The sequence below is a fragment of the Chenopodium album genome, chromosome 10 (assembly GCF_948465745.1).
Source record: "Chenopodium album chromosome 10, dcCheAlbu1.1, whole genome shotgun sequence".
NCBI classification, from domain to species: domain Eukaryota; kingdom Viridiplantae; phylum Streptophyta; class Magnoliopsida; order Caryophyllales; family Amaranthaceae; genus Chenopodium; species Chenopodium album.
The window spans coordinates 6,555,420-6,576,508 of record NC_137843.1 but is presented as its reverse complement, the minus strand read 5'-3'; the positions used below and the strand labels follow the sequence as shown (position 1 = coordinate 6,576,508).

The window sequence follows — 21,089 nt, the reverse complement described above, 5'->3', positions numbered from 1 at the left end:
AACAGAAACCACTGTATCCAGAGAAATTCAAGATTACAGAACAAATGGCACTTTGGGGAGTATCCCTGGTGTTGCTGGCATTTGTATTGAGCGTAGTGCTATCACCAGGAATGGAATTCCAGCTACCAGGTAATAGTTCTCAGTGAAATTCAAAAGGAGGCACAATTGTTCTCTCTATTTTTTTATTCCACTTTACTTTCTCGCTCTCATCATCATTTTATTACAGTAGCATATGACCGGGAAACTAAGAGTCCGAGACACATAGCATGTGATTGTATTTACTATTCTTTTGGTCTCAAAGCCCCGTCTAGTAGTTAAAAATATGGCTACAAATTTTATTTTTATTTTTTTGGTCTAAAGTAATTAATTTATGTTTTTCATATGCAGACCCCTTCATCTGTCTGCTCATCTGCAGCGCACCTTGGTGCTAACTTCTAATTTCATTTGTATGTGTCTAGCATCTTTGTATCTCAAATGTCGGTCAAGTAAGTACAGAAAGTGAAGAATTTTGGGGCTAAAAGAACAGCTGAAGTGTGATTTTTACTACAAGGATGAAAAGGAACTGTGAACCATGTAAATCAATTCTGTATGTTTATTTTTAAATAAATCCAATCTCATCCCTTCCTGTGTTCAGGGCGTTCAGCACTCACACTTCTTTACTCTACTCAATCACAACCTTTTACCCTTCTTAAAGGTTTGATACAAAGGCATGATCACCAAATAAACCTAGGCATAAAAATCCCCGGATATTTAAAGAAACAACACTTTTCAACAGCACTACAACACTATATTCATTAAGTCTATATGCTGCAATAAGTTTAAGCTGTACATTTGAACTTCTTTTAGGCTAAGTCTACAACACTGTATGAAAATAGTTGCAAAGAAATTGTTGTACACGGCAAAACTAGGGGAGGTTTTTTAGGGAAAAAAAATGAAGCTAGTAACTAATTCCGTAATCCAGAAACCCCTTAATGGAATTTAGATTTTATGTTACAGAAACCTGATTCTGCATGTTCTTAAGCACAGCGCCATTTCATTTGGTTAAGTCATCCATTGCAAAAATGCCAGAAGCAGCAGTCATAGTAGGATTTTCCAGTAAAGGTGTTCAGTAACAGATGGAAATTTCACTATAATGAAATGATCTGTAGCTGAATGAGTACCCAGAAGAGATATAAAGCCATAAAAAGGTACAAGGATGAAGATTGATCAAAAAGAAGACTCGGAAGGAAGAAAGCTAAAGGAAGTTTAAGAGACAATATTGCCACAACAGAACCTGACTTCAGACCTTAAAGAAAACCCTAAAACCTACTCACTTAGTAATTTGATTCCGACTTCCAAGCCAAAACAAAGCACATCCAAGTAACCCAACACTAAATTATCCAGAGTCTACCACTTACAACAAATCCAGAGTCAAATAAACAGAAATGTCTAAACAGTATCCAAGAAATTACTTCCAGCACTACAGAACAGCAAATTTTGGCTTGTACAATTACTTTTGGCATACATAAAAACTAAATGAGCAATTACTATATATTTATATGTATAACAGTAAGATAAAAATGCAGAAATCAATCAACTAGCATTCATAGAGCAGAAAAACAATCTTACAACACTAATATGTGGACAAGATTCAGCCATCGTAACTCAGCAACCGAATTTCTACAATTGACAGGCCATATCATCCTCATGAGCATTTCCAAGCTGAAAAGAATGAGAATGTTTAAACAATAGTCAAGAATACACTACCACCAGACCCAACACATAGCTATTTCTGGCCTATTTTAAAAATGATCAATTATCACAAATGCATAATTTTAGCAAGAGTATGAGAATCCAAAAACCAGTCATCTAGTATTCATTAAAGAGAAAAACATTCTTACAAGTTACAACACTAATATACTAGGACAAGAGACAGCAACCACATTTCAGCAACCCAAAAGTTCTCTCTACAGTTGACAACCCACGCCGTCCTTAGGATTCCCCGTCCTTATAAGCGTTTCCAAGCTGAAAAGAACACAACCAAAATACAATTAGCACATGCACTATGGCTAACCAAACTTAAGTTTATAGAACAACAATTAAGCACATGAAGGAACTAAAATTAAGAAGCTCAACAATGGGCTTCAATTTCTTAAAGATTTAGAATCCAAAAATTGTCTCTCTTCATCCAATAAAAACTAGAGCTAGTGAACTACACAAACTTGCATTAACAATTCCAGCATATAAACAAAAGGATGCTTATCGTCGACCCTCAGACCAACCAAGTGAATCGGATATTGATTGATACGTAATCGACTGAACACTACTTGAAACTGGCTATTCTGTTCCAAAACAGAATGTTCCAAATATCTATTCTCGAAAAGGAAACATTGATTAGCAAGTGCGAACATAGTATAAAGTTGAGATTTTGCCAGTTATTCGGTTCAAAAAAGTAGCTAAATACTTAAAAACAGGCTCCATTAATCTTTCAAAATAAAAACATGGACCATATATATACATCATTTCAATCGAATAACAAAATCACACATTATAATTACAGAAATAGGATGAATATAATCAAATATACATAAACCAAGAAAAAAAAGGGCTAAAAAAACCCTAAATTGGAAAAAAAGAAGAACCCTAACCAGGAACATGTTGGGGAGATAAAGCCCAGCAAAGAAAAGAACGTCCAAAATCAGACAAATTGGAGAGAAACCCAGCAAAATAAAAGACCAAAACAATTCCAATAATCCATGGCATCAATATAAATCCAATCAGAAACGCCACTGATCCAAGTATCATCAAAGTTAGCGAAATTCCCAAGAACAAACAAGCAAACGACGCCGGAGAAATCTGTGTCGGGTAATACGGCGTCGTATTACGGCGGATTGATAACGAGGAAGAGGGATTTTCCGGCGAACATGTCGCCGGAAAAGGGAGTGTGATCGGAGTTGGATACCGGAGAATATGAAAAATCATAGAACAGAGGTCGTATAAAACCCTGATTTGCGGATCATCTTCTTCGTTTCTAGACATTTTTTTCCAGGAAATTTGGATGATTTGATTTGGATATTAGGGTTTGAGTTGAAGGTTTGATTGTTTGAGATACAGAGAATGATGGCGGCAAAAAAGATAAGGATTTTGATTGAGTTTGTAACTGAAATTTTGGAATTTTGACAGATATAGTTGAGTGATTGCACGGTGTACGTGTACCCCTAATTGGCCAACTAGAAGGAGAATCCAAAGTGACTGAGTATGGGCAGTGAAGCGAGCCAGCGAGCAGGAAATGGCGGGGCCAGGTCACTTTTCGGTGCAATTAAGTGTTCCCAAGTCGAGAGAATCATTGGGTCCGCCGGTCGGATTTCTTCAAATTTCTCTTTACAATATAGAGCAAACTTTTTGCTTAAAAAAAAAAACATTTATACTTCCTCCGTTTTTAAATACATATTTTAGTGGACCCAATACGGAGTATATATTATCTCTTCTCCAATTTTCTCCACTACTTTTATTTTCTACAATTTTTTATTTTCCGCCAACCTCACTACCTCCATATTTTATTACTTTTTCTAGTTTCTCCTAAAACTCCAAGCATGGAAAACTGGAGAAGTATTTAATATATATTATAAAGACTATAGTAAACCCGGTCCACATTAATATTAATGTGCACCGAGTAAATATCACGTGACTTTTACCAATCTCTATCTATCACACGTCTTTTTTGGGGAAGTTTATATCACACGCCTCTTTCTCTCTCTTCCTTATGATTTTCTCTTTCTTACTATGTTCCAACTTTGGTGAATATTATAGTTGGAAGTTCACCGAAATTAACAATGGTGGTGTGAACTAGAGGTGGAATTTCATCAAAATGGAGTAAGCGAACAGGTATATGATCATATCAAACTAAATGAAAAGGGAATATCAAACCAAATGTGATTATAATAAATAAAAAGTGATTATATTAAACTAAATGTAAATGTGAATATAAAAATAAGAAGTGATATATCAAACTAAATGTGATTATAATAAATAAAAAGTGATTATATCATATCAAACTGATTATGTTGTTAAACTGACTGTACCTATACGAAGCTGATTATGTAAAATAAAAATTGATTATAACAAATAAAAACTAATTATAACAAATAAAAACTAATTATAACAAATCTTTGCATGAGCTTGTATTATAGGTTGATTTTCCTTCTCAACGTGTACTCCATTCTTCTTGTTGAATTCCAAATTCAATTGGCTGATTATTTAAATTCTCTACATTATATTAATAACAATAATCAACAAATCTTGTATAATTTGAACGAATTATAACAAGTATCTGGATGTTTACCTTCCTAATTGCTTTCGATTGCATGCATAGACTTCGTTCAAATCGAAATTATATAGTGATTGTAGTTGTAGTTAGTCTTCGATCTATAGCTTCATATATATATATACTAATTTAGATCAATTTGATCTTGTTTTGACATGATTTTTGTGAAAAAATATTAAGAGAAGAGAGAAAAATCCCCAAATTACTTGAGATGAGAGAGAAATTATCCCTAAAATTGATTGAGAGCATTTTTAGAGGGAGAAGGAAGAACAACAACCTTGCGTGATTTTCAGTAAAAATGAATTTCCTTTTTTTGGCTCACTGATGGAGTGATGGGCTTCGGTCCACATAAAGTTAATGTGGATCGGGTCCATGCAAGACATACTATATATATATATATATATATATATATATATATATAACTTTTACAATAACTCATCATTGTTTTTACGGTTTTTAAACCATATACCCTTGAATTCACCATCAAATCAAGTCATCACTAATATATAAAGTCGGTCTCGAAGCCAAGCTATGAGGCATCGTCCGCATCGACACTCGACATTCCAATTTTTCGTCAAGTGTCGAACCATGTAGGTGACAAATCTAATCTAATATCATATAATAACTAATATATTAAGCTAAACTTTTAGCCAGGTCACAAAATAGCGACACTTGGCATTCCAACTTTTTGCCAAGTTTCGCGCCACCTTGAATAGATTTAAATAGACTTCATATGATAAAAAAAAATAAAAAAAAATAAAAAAAAAAAAAACCGTCAAGTGTTGCACCACCTTGGATAGATTTCATAAGATAAAAAAAAAATTAGTTAAGAATTCTACTTTCAATCAAATTAGGATAGAATATTAGAATAAGATTATTAGCTTAGAGTTATTTCTTCGATAAAATACCAAATAATAAATTTATAATTAGGCCACAAGACAACATCATTTAGTGTTTTAATTTTTCCCCAAGTATCAATATAGATTGACTTTGTAGCAAAAATAGTTAATTTAGAATTCTATTTTCAATCAAATTGAATCATAATAGTATAATTTTATCTTAAAAGTCCATAAACTACCCGGGCATCGCCGGGGCACAAAACTAGTATATATATAAAGGGGAGTTTTTCCCCGAGTTTTTAGAGAGCCACGTAGGATTTAATTTTCTTAGCACGCTATGTAGGATTATAAATTTAAGAGCCAATTAAATAAGAGATTATTAATTTCTTTTACAATTAAATAATTCAAATGACACGTAAGCAAAATTGACAAATGAGATTTTAAAGTTTAAATTAATTAAATACAAAATATTATCTTTTGAAATTAGGAATTTTATCTAATATTTTAAAACTAATATAATAACAATTTTAATCACATAAATATGAAAAATTATTTTTAAAAAAAATACTAACAAACCGTGCATCACACAAATTTTAGTTGTAACCAATTAAATTAAGATTTATTAATTTATTTTAGAAATAATTAACTTAAATGCCATGCAAGCAAAATAAGTTTAGTTTTAATAAATATAATCATAACTTTTAATGAATATCCTATAATTTAGTTTTATTTTCATCATAAAATTCGTTTAAAAAAGTTCTTTAAAATAAGACTTAATTATTTAGTTTATAAAAATAATAGAGAATAAGTAAAAATAAGTTTTAATTAGTAAAAATAATTTTGGTAGAATAAATACATAGATATCTATTTAAACAAAACTACAAAAAGTACACTATTATATATATGATATATATAGGGGTGGTGTAATACCCGAGATTTTAAAACCTGATTTATTATACTCTAATATTTATTTTATTAGCTTAATTAAGGTTTTGTCTCTATATTAACAAGAACTAATGTTTTAGTTTTGAATTTTATTTTAATATTATATTATTTCAGAAGCTAATTTTAAGGAAAGTAAATTATTATTTTACAGCTTATTTCCGGTCAGTAAAATGTTTAAAGATTTGTATCAAAATATGTATTTTTACCCGAGAAAATAAAATGACCAAAATGCCCTTACTTATCATAAGAGACAAAATCCACCTCCTAACTTCATCCCTTTTTCACCACTAAGAAAAGAATTGATAATTTCATTTCTCACTGTTTCCTTTACCATTAGTTGCCTAATCCTTGTGATAATCTTATCACTTAATAAACTTTTATAATCTTTTCTTGTAAGCTATTGATCCTTCACCGTTAAGAAACAAAAGAGCAAAGGATAAACTTTGCTTCATTCAACTAGAAAACAAAACCCACCTCTTGCTTCTCTATTCTCCTCACGGTTAAGAGCTTTATAATACAAAGTCTAATGTTGCCTTTCCATATAATTGGTCACTCAAAACCCCATGATTATCAATTTAGCAAATCTTGATCTTATCTTCTTCTTTCTTTCAAGTTCATTCTAGCAACCATACTACTCTATGTATATATAAAACGTCATCACCGTTCACTAGTGTCATTAACTCATTATATACTTTCTTTTCTCCTTTCGTAAACTTTCTTGTCAAACTAATGAAAATGGCCTTCTAAGACCCATTACCTTATTGCTTCGTATACTACTAATTAGCCCAAGGTATAAGTAGTATTGTTTCAATGTTCATATTTATTCTTTAAAGAGAAATCTTGTTATCTAGTATTGTTTTTCTTATAATACAAAAAATAATTCTTATACTTAAGTTAATGATTTAGTGGAAAAACTATGACTTCTTTGAGTCATAAAGCTACGTATGGTATTACTTGTATTTAGAAATAAGTTTGTTGGTTTTATACTAAAATAATTAAAGAGTTTATAGTTTGAATCAATTTTTCCCTACTAATATGATAATTTAAATTCTTGTTTCATAAAAGAGGAATCGGACCTCGGAGCTCAGTGAGAACGATAAGATAAAAGCTAACAGGAAGGTTACCGGACTGTAAATCGAGGTAACGGCTATTGCTAGTACCCGCAATTCCCTTCGAAATACGTTTATTAAAGTATGATGTTACGATTGAATTAAAAGTGATCTATGTTTTTGATACATTTTATGATTTGCGGGATTATACTGTGATTTGTCTGAAATCTTTCCTTGAAATATATGATTTTTCTGAGGAATCACAAGGATATTGTAATGATGAGTTTTATGATACACTGTAAATATTTTATAAAGATGTTATACTATTTTATAAAAGCATTCTGAATGATTGGAAATTTCTTGATTTCTATTAATTATAAGAAAATATAAATATAATCTGATATGATTAAGCAATAGCTCCCCTGAGGGCACTGGCCCATTCCTGTTATGGAGCACTAGCTCCCCCTGTTAGGAGCACTGGCTCCCCCTGATATGTATGGAGCACTGGCTCCCCCTGTTAGTAGGAGACGTCCTACCCCTGTTATATGTATATTGATTATAATGATTTATTAAAAAGGTTATGAACGAAGGCTTACTGAAATGTTGTTTTATTACCTGTTTTAATATGTTCTACTCTCCCTGTTTTATTAACTAAAATGAATTAATTAAAATGATGTTACGCTGCTAGAATAGTATGTTACTGAGTCTTCGGCTCACCGTTTTGATGTTTTTCTGTTTTAGGTACTGCTGGAACAAAGGGAACACGTAGTGGCGAGGATTTTAATTATCTTAAGAAGCTCACTAGATATTTATAGTTTTAAGAGAATGATTTATTAATTTAATTAGCAAGTAAGACATTAGTAAGTTTTTATTAAAATAAGATCTTCTATTATTGAAGTAGGATTAATTCCTGTACTGAATAGATTTCTATACTTTATGATTAAGGTATGAATGTTGCCTTGTAACTCTCGTGTGGGAGTTACGGCAGTGACGTCTCGACCAAATTAGGTTAATTCCGCTGCTTAGATTACCTTAATACCCGAGTTAGAGGTCGGGGCGTTACAGGTGGTTATTAGGCGGGTCATTGCGTGTCATAAGCGGGGCAAGTTGACTGCGGGTCATGATGATTATTTAGTGGATGAGGGTCGGGTTAGGGTCAATAAAGGTCATGGTCGGGTTAGGGTTGGGGTAAAAAAGAAGTGGGCCATTAACGGGCCTTTACCCACATACTTCCATTTAGCTACTAATATGAACATGGACAAAAAAAATAGCAATGCATATTCACATCAAAAACCCAGAAAATATAAAATATAAATATTACGGAGTACTTAAAAAAACAAAAATAAAACCCCAAAATTCCTGATTCATCTTTTCAATTTGGTTTAATTAAAATAAAAAATTGTGATTGTGAATTGGAATTTCAATGCACTGTATATAAGGTACCAACCACCTCTAGCACCACCAAACCAACGCCATGAATATGATAACTCATACAATTTCTCTTCATTTTATCTCTCCTAGGGTTTCCACTTCTTCTCTTCTCCATCAATGGCGTCCAAGCCATGGCTGCAACCTACTACTACGTACAATCCATAAGAATCGTTTTGGGATTCCGACGAAGATGTGCTTGATCCTCGTTGTGGTCATACCCTTACCACCGTCGCAGCTACTAAATTTGGATGCTTGAAAGCTCGAAAATGCTAATTAGATTACTCTTAGGAACGAATCAAATATGCAAGAATTTGTAAAACAATTGAACAATTTTAGGGTTTTTATTTTTTCTTCAGAGCATCGAAAAGAGGGGATGAACGAAATTGGATATTTTTTTTTTCTTAATTCGTTTTAATTTTTGTAAAAAATTGGGTTTATTCTTTCTAACAATTTGGCCCATTAAATTAGCCCTTTAATTTTTCTTTGATATTAATGGGTTGTCAATAAAAGTCCTTTATTGACCCTATATCTTAAAGCCTTTCAATGACTCTGTCCATTAAAACATTAAAGACTTTAAACCCTTTAAATTTTGGCCCAACCTTATTATCAATGTGTAGCCCTGTTTAATAACCACCCCTAATGATATAGTATGTTTAAATATCTTTCATCATCAAAAGACATTATACGTCCATATGTAACATTTTAACCTAAAATTTTATCCTAAAATTTTATTAACAATTTGGGCATCATCCAATTCTTTAAAATGTGATTCATTTATAATATATGTTAATAAAAAAAATAGAAAATCATTAAAAAAAAATAGAAAAATAAATAAATAAAATAAATAATAATAATATAATAATTTTATTGTGCTTAAAATACTTTCAATTCATTAGAAATAATTTAAGTGCAATAAATCAATATCAAATTAATAATATCATATAAATATACCTACAAATAAAAATACAAAAAGTAAACTATAATATAAATAAGCGATATGATATTGTACGTTTAAATACTTTTACATTGTCAAAAGGGATTATATAATCATATATTATTTAACATTCAAACTAATAAGTTTAGGACAATCCGGACATCGTTCGGGAACAAAACTAGTATAATATTTACATAATTTAATGTAATTTGTTAATTAATAAATAATTTTAATATAATTTATTTAATTTTAATTTTAATTTTAATATGCAAATAATATCTTTTGGATTATTAGATTAAGTTTATAGTTAGTCATATCGTCATCGAAATTATACTAAGCGTTAAAGAGAAATATATATGTGCATATCAACAAAACGACAAGAGTTGTTTGTCAAGTTTTTTTAATAATTTTTTCTATTGATAAATCATATACGATTTATAATGGAAGAAGTTTCCAATGGGTTAGTGCCAATGAGTTGAGTTAATGTCAACCGACTACGAATATCAGTTTGGAGCACTAGTAGAATAAACTGAATGGGCAGCCACAAATGGCAAGCGGTTATTGAATTCCGCTTGCCAAAATGCAAAGGACAAGCGGTTTTGGATTAATCGCTTGTCAAAATGCAAATGGCAAGCGGTTCATCCTGAACCGCTTGCCAAAATGTAAATGGCAAGTGGTTCATAGCTCAAACCGCTTGCCATTGGTAAAAAAAAAAAAAACCCTACCAACCCATCATATTATTTCACGCCTCTTTCCTCCTCTCATTACCTCCAGTATCTCTCCTCATTCAAGCAGCACCTCTCTCTAGCTCCTCTCATTTCACATTTTCACGCAGCCACTCTCTCTCCTCTCTCATTTTCACGCACCTTTCCTCTATTTTCTATCCATTTCTCACTCTATTTTCTATCTTCTTTCCTCTCTCAATCTCAATCCTCCCCTCATTTTCGTGCAAAAAAACAAACCAAAAATCCAAAAATCTGATCGAATTCTAGCAAAATCGCCTAGCATGCGTGTGGATTTTAGAGTTTTTTATGTCAAATTCGACCATGAAAACTCTAGATTTAGAGTTATCATGGTCGAATTTGACCATTGAAACCATAATTTCAAGCCAAAATCGGGGTTTTGGTTGATTTCAAGGTATTCCCCCTTTTTCTTTCATTTATTTTGTTTTTTGAGATTTTATTTAAAATTTTCATGGGGTTTATTTTCTGGGTTTGAAGAGTTTTTTAAATTGTTTAGTTCATTTTTGATTGAGTTTCTGGGAATTTTTGGAGTTGCAGTGATAAAAGGAAGAAGAAGAAGAAGAGCAAAAGAGGAAGATTAACGCGGCTGGTGGTGCTCGTGGGTGTGGGCTGCTAGGTGCGGTGGAGGTGTGAAAGCCAGCGACTGGCGGTGATTGCGGTGGGAGCAGGGGATGCTGAAATTGGTGGGCAGAGATGGCGGTGAGAGCTGCGTCAATTGCGGCTGGGTAGTGACGAGTTGGTGTTGGTGTTGGGCTGAGTTAGGCAGTACGAGGGGAGCAGGGGATTGGTTACATGATTATTAATTTTTTGTATTTTTTTTATGAAATTGTAATATTACAACAATTAATTAATGAATATATTAATGTTTTTACTTATATTTTGTTTGTGTTACAATTTAAGTGAAGAAAACCAAAAAAAAAAAATATTTTTTACAGGCATAATGGGCAGCGGTTTTGGCGCCAAACCGCTGCCCTTTCTCTAAAAATGGCAAGCGGTTCTGAACCGCTTGCCATTTAAAAGGCAATTGGCAAGCCCCCCAAGAGCATGCGGTTCAAAACCGGTTCCCATTTGGGGGTTTGAATCGCTTCCCATAATGTTTTTTCTACTAGTGGAGCATAACATGTAGAATGTGAATAATTTCATAAATATTTCGATACATACAATAAAGTGATTGAAGATACTGAATGTATTGTGATTTAAAGTTAGCCAAAATTGATTGATTTTGTCATATTATCTATTTTGGGTTGATTTTTATACGAATGTTTTTCTATCTAATGCATCTTTTTAATCGATTATATTCTTATGGTTAGAAGCATATTATTAGGCAAAATCCAGGAGTGCGCGAAAATGGTGTAATAAATGGTGCAATTAATATTCAAGTATGAGAAAAAGGCAATGCTGTTTTAGAGAATGATGTTTAGGGTCAAGCTGAGGGTTAGTGACGTAATTAGGAAGTTTGGAAAGGAATAAGCAAATGTCGAGATAGGAAGAGGAGGAGATAATATTGTCATCAAAATCGTACTACGGCTCAAAGAGGAATACGTACACATCAGTAAAACTACAAATGTAGCTTGACTACCAATCAACTTGTGCCAGCCGACTACACCTATAAAGATGTTTAACCTGCATAAATTAGCTGTTTTTTGGCTGCATAACGAGTGACAAAAATGAAGGAATTATGTCTTCGATAAGTGCAATTACTAGATATATCAAGGATACTATTATGGAGATAATAAGTTCGTTCTTTTGGGTCGTCATTGTTTGTTGCAAGATATGATAAATGATCTTTAGGCTAGTATACTATATTTTTAAAACCCTATAAATTCACCATACAGCTTGAGTTTTACAAAAAAATCACCAAATGCCCTTAATAATTAACTGCGGCTAACTCTTTTAGTCATTAAGCCTAATTATGCCACGTGGCAAATTTTAATTAGTTTTCTTTTAAATTATTTAATTAATTCATTATTGTAAAATGAAAAGGAAAGAAAACACCGTCAGCCACCCTCCCCATCTTGATCGGCGCTAAGCCCCTTGCTCCACACTCGTTGTCGGCACACAATCCCGCCAAACCACCTCCACTCTTTCCCCAACCTCGACGCTCCATTTCTCTCATTTCCTGCAGCCCAAACCGCCGAAAAATAGGCCCTTCTCTAAATCAACCCACTGTCCCTTAATTCCGGGACCCCCAAACCCTAAGCCCCACCTAAAACTACCTAGAAATCCAACCATCCAAAACACTAAATTTACCCGTTTTCTAAGTGGTTGAATTGGATTTTTGGGTGGGTTTTAGGGTTTATGGGACTGGAAATAGGGAACATGAGGTCAATTCGGGGTGTAAGCTATTTTCAAGGTGTTTTGGGTGGGATTTGGGGTTAAGGTGGGGCAAATGGGAGGAGGGGTAAGGTTCAGCAGAATGGGGTAGGCTGCATGCCGATCAATCGAGGCTAGGCAATGTAGAGGTAAGGGGGTCATGTTGCGTGCTTAGCCGGGAGTGGGGGTGAGGAGGTTAGGGTGGCTAGCTGGGATGATTGTTTTTTGTTTAATAAATAATCAAATACTTCATAATTAAAATGTTAATTAATTAGTGGTTGCCACGTAGTATTCTTAGCCATAATGACTAACGAAGTTGACGTTCGCTAGCCATTTGGACATTTGGTGACATTTTTGTAAAAATCAAGAATATAAGGTGAAATTGAAAAGTGTTATGAATATATAAAATAAATAAACAATTTATTCTTGGTATATGATAAAAAATTAAATTAAATCAAATCAAAAAATACTATTAAATAAATAAATAAGGTATGCATTAATTTGAAACGGAGTTGTATATAGTATGTACAATCTGAGTGTGTGATCCATTCGACAAATCAAAGTGTAAAAGCATCTCCAATGGTAAGCTAATTGTTAAATTAGCTTGCCATGCCACATATGATTTTTAGCTAGTTTTTTTGTAGCTATTTTGCACTCCAATGATTAGCTACTAGCTTGTTGATTAAATAAGTTTGATTTTCTCAATTAGCTTTATAAATTTAATTATTTTTAATATGTTAATCTCTAAAATTCTAAAAAAATTGGAATCTTTTTTTCTCAGCAAGCTAATTTGCTTGGACAAGCTAATTGTAATTTTTAACTCTAATGATCAAGCTAGTAACTAGAAAATTTTGAAAATTATAAACAAGTTCCTAACAATAATCATTGGAGTTGCTCTAATAGGCTTATTATGAGCTTGTTTGTTAAAAAAATAAAATAAAAAAATAAAATAAAAAAAAAAAAAGTAACGGACAAACGGCCTATAATAAAAGGTAGCACGCCAAATGAGCAAAATGAAAATCAATTTTCCTTCTGGCGCTACGTTTCATGTCGGTGAACTTCTTTCGCGGCAATTACAAAATCAAATTCCTAGGGTTTCCTTCTCAATCAGAATTCGGCAGAAATTCGAGCGCAAAGGTTAGGGTTACATAATTAATCGATGAATTGATGATTATTTACTTGTCAATTTTACAGTAATCGATGCAATTGATTGGATTTTAATCGAATCGCATTTTAATTTTCGAATAGACTTATCGTTTATGATGAATGTGGTGTTTTTGATTCGCACAATTTTGTTTTTAGAGTATAAATATGAAATGAAAGGAGTGTAATGTTCTACTCCGTATTATGATTCTTGATTTTACCGATTGAGATAAGCTAGGGTTTATTTTAATTTAATTTCCTTACTATTTGGTTGAGCCTGTTTCTATTTTTAATTTCAAGTATAATTAAAGGATAAAGATTAAAGCACCTTTCTAATACAATTATCTTATACTAGAAGAATTGAGTCTAATGTCTTATTTTAATATGAATATCATGTTTTTGATTTTGTGAAAGTGCCTTTTTAATTGCAGAATAATAAATTATTCTGTGTTATCTAATCCACGTATACAATTAACAAAGTGTGCAACCAGGATTCAGCAAATCTCCTGTGCTTTAGTGGAGCTGCGTAGGTGAGATGACTTTGATACTCCGTTATCCATAGTTTACGATAATTAACTAACATGATGAAAATGCTATTAATATATCAGTAAACAGTTCAGGGAGCCAACAGATGCATTATTTTAGTATTTTTTAACTAATGTGGATATTTTTGGGAGAATAATAATAAGTCTAATAAATTTGAAACAAGTTTTGCAGCAGTCCAATAAATTTAGCTTGGACAGTCTTATCTTTTTATGTGTATTGCTGTGAAAGTTGCTGAATCTAAATTCCTGAAACCTAACGATAGTAGCTCTCGTTGTCTCAGACATACAAATTACCTCCACTGATATGGCCATGACCAATACTGAAAATATAATATACTGTTTCGTGCATTTTGCTCTATTCCACCTTGTTGCAGTATAACTTGTATTAGCCAATAGGCTGTTTTTCTTGTACACAAGTTGGTGGCATGGTATAAAGAGGGTTATTCATTGTAAGTAGATTAAACCGAATTATGTAATATACTGTTTCATGTGTTTTGTTCTGTTCCTAAGTCAATGAAGAAATTTATTTTAGGACATAAGAAGAAATTACAAACAGATTAACAGAATAAATTCTGCATCTTTTAGAGTCGAAGTGGAAGTTTATTTTGGGATGGATGGGGAAGCATACATGAACCTAAAGAATACAGATAATTTCAAACAAAAACATAAATTTTCTTGGTTCTTGCTTCTATTACTGAAAAAGGAAATATCATGCAATTTTATGATACTGCTCTGGATTCTGTTTCTTTTTTCTTTCTTTTAATTTGGAATAATTAAACATAAAGATTGAAGACTTGAGGTGAAATATTGTCTTACAGAAAAGTATTATATTGCCTTGTTATCAACAGTATGCCTTAAAAAAAATTCTTAGTCCTATTGGCCAATCTTCTGACTGCGTAAAAATTATATGTTAACTATGAAGCAAGATATATCCTCGTATCTTCAACGAAGTATATATAGCTGCTTTATTGATTAATAATATATCAAATAAAACTGATATACTTTTTCTTCTTTGGACCACCCTTAAGTGAAAGTTACAAAGATTTAACCGTCATCTATCCCTTAAGGATCAATCTAAACTGGTAAACTTATGTTGTCTTGCAGCAGCAGACTCCTATATAGGCATGCTTTTTAGCAACAAAATATGAACAGTGATTAAAGACTTTAACTCCAATTATTTGCATGACTTTATATTGCTTTCTCTATGAAGGTGAAGCTAATGGCATCCTTCAACCGGATTGCAGAACCTTCATCTACTACTTCTGTTTATAAGTCAGCCTGTACATAAACCTCTATCAATCCAGACACAGAATTACTGTCAACTTTTTTTTTGACAGTAGAATAGTCATGAAATGTTACGTTGGTTCATGTTCATGAATTAATTTGTTTTCATAGATTCAGATAAATCAACCATACAAAGAAATAGAAATATTGGCACAACACTTTCTCACCAGTTGTCTTAAAATTTCTTGTGCTAGATGTTAAAATTCATCAAACAGACTTGCACGTGCTTCACTATTAAGAAGAAATTTTTAAAATCTTTATCACAAATCCTCATTAGAATTGTTATTATTGCAGAAGAATAATGATCTAGGAAATTCTAAATTGGAGGTTCTAACATCTTACAATTCAAAATTTCAAAGAAGCATTCCTTTCGCTTATGTTAAGACATATAAGTACATAAGGTTTTTTCTATCCTTGAAATCCTTCAAACTTCAAAGTGCAGAAAAAGCAAAGTAATAAATTAGTGAGTGTTATCCACACCACACAGTATTAAATTATTTGACTAGGATTAGGCCTATCTATAAAGGACTATAGGAATAATCCTCCCTTATCCATAGTTTAAAATTTTGAACTAGCTAAACAATTTGATTTAAAATATGATTAACAGAAATGACATTGTATTATGCATCTGATAATTAATGAATTGAACTGTGGAATCTTGCTGAATTTGTTTCTGTCACTTAATGCTGGCTCCACAAGTATATGAAGAGACATTTTGACACCAAGCTCATTGCAGGAACCAACAAGTACTGATGAACAGATACAGAGCAATGAATTTGAAGTAAATAGTTCGCAGTCCAACGAATTTTCTATATGACGGACCTCTGGTCTCTGGACAAGTTGCTGAATTCTGATAATGGTGATCATATTGACTGATTGTACATGAAAAATGCTTTCTATGTGAAGATAGGAAGGACATTTGGCACTAATTAACAGAGTCAGAGAGACCCTTTCATGAGTTTCATCCAACTCCTACCTTGTGATTTTATAGAGGTACGCCATTAAATCTCTTTGAAACCAAAGTATGGACTAGTCTTTCTTGAATATGACTTGGAGATATACTAGATGGTTCATTAACTGATAGTATCGAATTTCTCCAAGTAATTACGATAATTTATGGTATTGGATTGAAGGAATCTATACAATACTGTTCTGAGTTATTCAGTTCTGTGCCTAAGTTAGGGTCAGATTTTTTCAAGTTGGAGAAAGAGAAAGTTTCACGTATATAAATCTAATTTAAAAAACAAAATATCAGCAGGAACTGTCAAACTGTTGATGATGAAAATGTGACAATGATCTGTCTTGAAATGTTTCTTTCATCTGTTGCTGCAGATATGAAATATGAAATGATAGATTCTGCTAATAATAAGTTAATGATTCAATTTAATTTCTTTTCTTTTCTTCTAGACTTAAAAGACTTAATCTAGAAGTGTCGCTGAAGATAATTATACTGGCCTGTAATCAACATCATACCTCAAAAAAAGGCACAATGATTATGGTAAATCCGTAGATGATTAAGATTATTCAGTTATTTCACCACTAAAAAAGGCATTGCATAATTGCATTGCTTGGCTGATTGGAAATACCTCATGGAGACTTAGCATATATGTAATCCAAGTGGACCATTCTTGAACTGAAAGCACATAGAATAAACCACCCTCCATCTTTATAGGATTCATCTTAATCTGATTAGCTTATAGTAATACAAAATGCAGTATTAGAACCCTATAAAAGGCAAGCTTCCTAAGCAACAAAATATATCATTATAAAAGGCAAGTGTACAATAGAGCATCTAAACTTCAATTCAAAGAATTGTTTAACTTGAATACACTTCCATTATGAAGGTCAAGCTGATCCCATCATTCTACCGAACTCCAAAACCTTCATCAACTACTTCGGTTTGTTACCTTGTCAATCAGGACAGAAAACCTTTATCAATCCAAACACTTTCGTATCTTGTCCCTGACAGCAAAAATGATTCTGTCAATCATTTGGACAGCTATTTTGGTGCTGTTGCTGATGAATCAGTTGACATGAAGGCCTCAAGCTACATTTCTTCAGTTAAAGCACGCTTTAGGCATGAACTCACTTATTCAGATTGAGTATACATTTAGGGCCAGAGTTTTGATATGTTCTTTCATACTGTGTCCGAGTCATTATGCTATACCTTGTAAACAAATTGAGGTTATGGTAATAATTAGTTGTCTTTGTTACTCATTTTGAACCATTATTTGGATATAGGTGCTTATAAAGGGTCCTTTGGTAAAAGACAATTATATATATAAATACATACAATTATTTATTTGTGTAAAAACTGCTTTTATTACAAATTAATCTTTTTAAATTCAAAACTGTTATATACCTGTGTGCAACTCTATCAAATCCTCATAGTGAGGAACCACAAAAGGTGGAAAGTTGGCTATATAACTATTATCCAAATTTATATAAATACATTCAGGCATTATTTTATGTAAAAGCTTCTTTTACCACAAATTGATCCTTTTTTAATACGAACCTGTAACATACCTGTGCACAACTCTATCAACTAATCATAGCTTGAAACCACAAAAGGCGGAAAGTTGGCTATAAAACTATCCAAATAATCCAATTAAAGTTAATTCTTGAGGCATAAACCAATGAGGATGTAAAAAGTATGTTCGTAATTAATGGCATAACAGATGCTGTAAGACAATCTTGCCTTGAAAGTTAAGGATTCCTTCTGATTGCATCTGTATTCTTTCCTCGATTATTCATGAATTCCAATCTGTTCTTCCTTAGCAGCATCTGGTTCTACACTTCAATTATTGCAAGTTCCCTTAAGGTCTAATAAGTAACTTGTAATGGAAGTCCAAAAGTTCGAGTGAGCCACCAAAATTCTTTTTCCAGCATATTCCATCTTAATTGTTAATTTTAATACTTCGTATTGAACTTTTTTCCTTTCTGAAATATACATATGATGGATCACAAGTATTAAAATCTTGAAATACAACTGGTACAGACCCCATCAAAATCTTTCTTATCTTGAACTTTATTTTGAATTATTTTCCCAATTAAGCTTTCTGACATTATTCTGCATCCTTGAGCCACGAAAGGATCATGTCATGATGATACTGATGATGAGACTCCGGTCTTATGAAACTTACTTAGGCATCCTTTAGTTTACCAGGGATCTTTTGGTACAAAGATCATGTGCATGAACAATCTGACTCAGTTAACTTTTGATCCACTTGTGAATTGTTCTTATTTCTTCATGATGACCCAAAGAGAATGGTTTTTGAGTCGGTTGTTTGCTTTAGAAAGGCAAACACCTTAAAATTCATCACCAATAACAAAATGAATTTCCTTATCTTCAAAAGTCCACAAATTTTATTCGTTAACATCATCTTTCTCTGGTTAGTTGCTATAAGAGTAAGTCTAAAGTCAAACCACTTTGTTAGAATATCATTGTTTTCCTTAAACACTATTTCCTTCCCGGCCTCTCATAATCTTCTCCTCCTCAATCCCCTGTCTGCCTTTTAACCTCTAAATAAAGTGATAAAAGGTTCTTTGTAAAAAAGCTTATTGGTCCATAAGTCCATTGCAAAATATACCAATACTACAAAATCCTATAAATCGAAATATACTATTCCCTCCTTGGCTCCATCCTTAGTTCATCCCGTGAGAGGTTTAAAGCTTAGGGTGAGCCACTTTCTCATGTAGTCGTGTATATGCCTTCTATGTGTGCCAATATAAAATATTCCAACTCTCTGCCTCTAATTTAGTCAGCTTCTAAAATCAGAGGAGTTTTTGTCCCACTTAACATATTCTAGTGACTTTACAATGGGACATATGCAGAGAGGTTCTTCAAAAAAATTATCTTACTTACCACCTTTTGTCACCAATATCAGATTTTAATTTGGTTTTACCATAGGGAATAGATTTTCTGTACTGATCCTGATTTACAGGAACCTACAAAGTTGGACAACATTAAGACTTTTTAATGCCTTTTATCCCAGAGTTCCTAAGTACACGTGTAATAAGTGCATGATAATGCTAACAAGAAAAACAGCCTATCTTTACTTGATTTGATTCCATTTCCCTCACATTGATTAAAAATATGGTTAAAGAAATGAATTAAACAATTAACTATAGAAAAGGGACTAGATTATGGAGGAGCTGAACTAGGATTGCTTCATTATCACCCTGATGGCGAATAAAAGCAAGTGTTCAGGTATGTTCTCTTTACACTAGCTAGTGTTTTTTCAGAATTATAAATAATTAGTACAGGCGGATTAACCATTGTTTAGAAGGAATTATTAAGTGATTCGGTTAGATATTTTTTCTCACTTTTGTATGATTTGCATACTAGATTCTCCATTTCTCCTAATTGTTTAAACACTAAAGTTCTGTAAACAGATAAACTTTGATCAATTTAAAATCATTTAACCACCCTGAATATTAATCTACCCAATTGAGTTGAACCGTCATTTTCATACCTGAAGGAATATATTTCATTTTTATCTTTATGATAACTTTATGGACCACTAAAAGATGCACCAAAAACTCACTACTTAAGGCCCCCTTCAGTTAGTGAAGAAGCCAACCACACAAAGGTAAACACATCAGTATACACTACACACACACAACAAAAATAGCAGAGATGGGAGTGGTCAGGACATCCTTCTTCAGAGCAGCAGAACCTTCATCGACTCTCAGATATGTGAGGCCGAATCAGACTTTTCCAACTGCCGCTTTGGTTGACTATGTTGTCAACCATGATGCCAAACCTCAGATGGCACGAAAAGTTTCGTTCATCACAGGAGATAGTTATAACTCTTACAGGCCAGATTCAGTCGAGGAGTCCAGTAACTACTTTGGAGCTCCTGCTGATGATTGTGTTGATTTTAAGGCTGCTAACTACATCCTCCAAAGGAAACTCAGCCTTCAATATGATTCTGATTAACAGCCGAGCTCTTACTATGAATGTAGAGCTTGAAAGTTGTCTTAATTCTCTGCTTTCTGGCTTTGTAGTCTATGACTTTGTTTTTAGGAGTTGGAAACTTGGAAGCACTATGTATGTTTTCTTAATGAAACTGGCATCATGTGTAACAAAACCATAAACATTTATAAATCTTCTGTTCTCTTGTACTTCCTTATATCTTGTCCTCTGATCCTGCTATGTATCGAGTTTAGATTAAGTCATACTTCGTAGTAGATATTCATTGGTTTTTCCAGAAGCAACTGTTTTGTATGCTTAAATCATAGATGTGCACCGTAGCAAAGTTTAAGAACAATTTGGATGGTTCCATAAAGAAATCACTGTGTAAGAACAGTCACAAAATGAACATGGTAATTTTTTGTTCATGGTAATTTTTACTATGACTATAAACCAAATGTCACTCTATGACCTTGAAGAAAATGCGCCTACATAGTTTTTTCTGGTCACTCCTACATGATTAAGATCGCGTCAAATTTTTTTTGGGGGTTTTCTAAGCTATGCCCCCAAGGTTATTGAGTTTCTAAGGTGTGCCCATGTTTTTTTAAAAAATACAAGATATACCCTCCAATTTAAAGTGTTTAT

At 32.7% G+C, this 21,089-nt stretch overlaps 1 protein-coding gene and 1 long non-coding RNA gene across 4 annotated transcripts; one reads left to right on the top strand and one right to left on the bottom strand.

Annotated features, from left to right (window-relative positions):
• Window positions 1-1,407: 1,407 nt before the first annotated feature.
• Window positions 1,408-3,359, bottom strand: LOC145563326 (uncharacterized). Of its 2 annotated transcripts, XR_014094528.1 has the most exons (3): window positions 2,628-3,358; window positions 1,881-2,004; window positions 1,408-1,701 (listed from the first exon to the last, which is right to left on the bottom strand). XR_014094528.1 is itself a non-coding variant. In XM_081623770.1 (2 exons), exons 1-2 carry the CDS (start codon window positions 3,016-3,018, stop codon window positions 1,988-1,990), a joined length of 408 nt encoding a protein of 135 aa, XP_081479896.1. In that variant the 5' UTR covers window positions 3,019-3,359; the 3' UTR covers window positions 1,829-1,987. The 2 variants fall into 2 exon arrangements, 1 of the variants encoding a protein (XP_081479896.1); XM_081623770.1 differs by lacking the exon at window positions 1,408-1,701 and having other exon boundaries at window positions 1,829-2,004; window positions 2,628-3,359.
• A 10,142-nt stretch (window positions 3,360-13,501) lies between these two features.
• On the top strand, window positions 13,502-20,664 carry LOC145562092 (uncharacterized). 2 transcript variants are annotated; one of them, XR_014094277.1, is made up of 4 exons: window positions 13,510-13,694; window positions 14,132-14,230; window positions 16,266-16,522; window positions 20,096-20,664. It is a non-coding gene; the product is annotated as an uncharacterized LOC145562092 (long non-coding RNA). The 2 variants fall into 2 exon arrangements; XR_014094276.1 differs by having other exon boundaries at window positions 13,502-13,694; window positions 16,266-20,664.
• The last annotated feature ends 425 nt before the right edge of the window (window positions 20,665-21,089 follow it).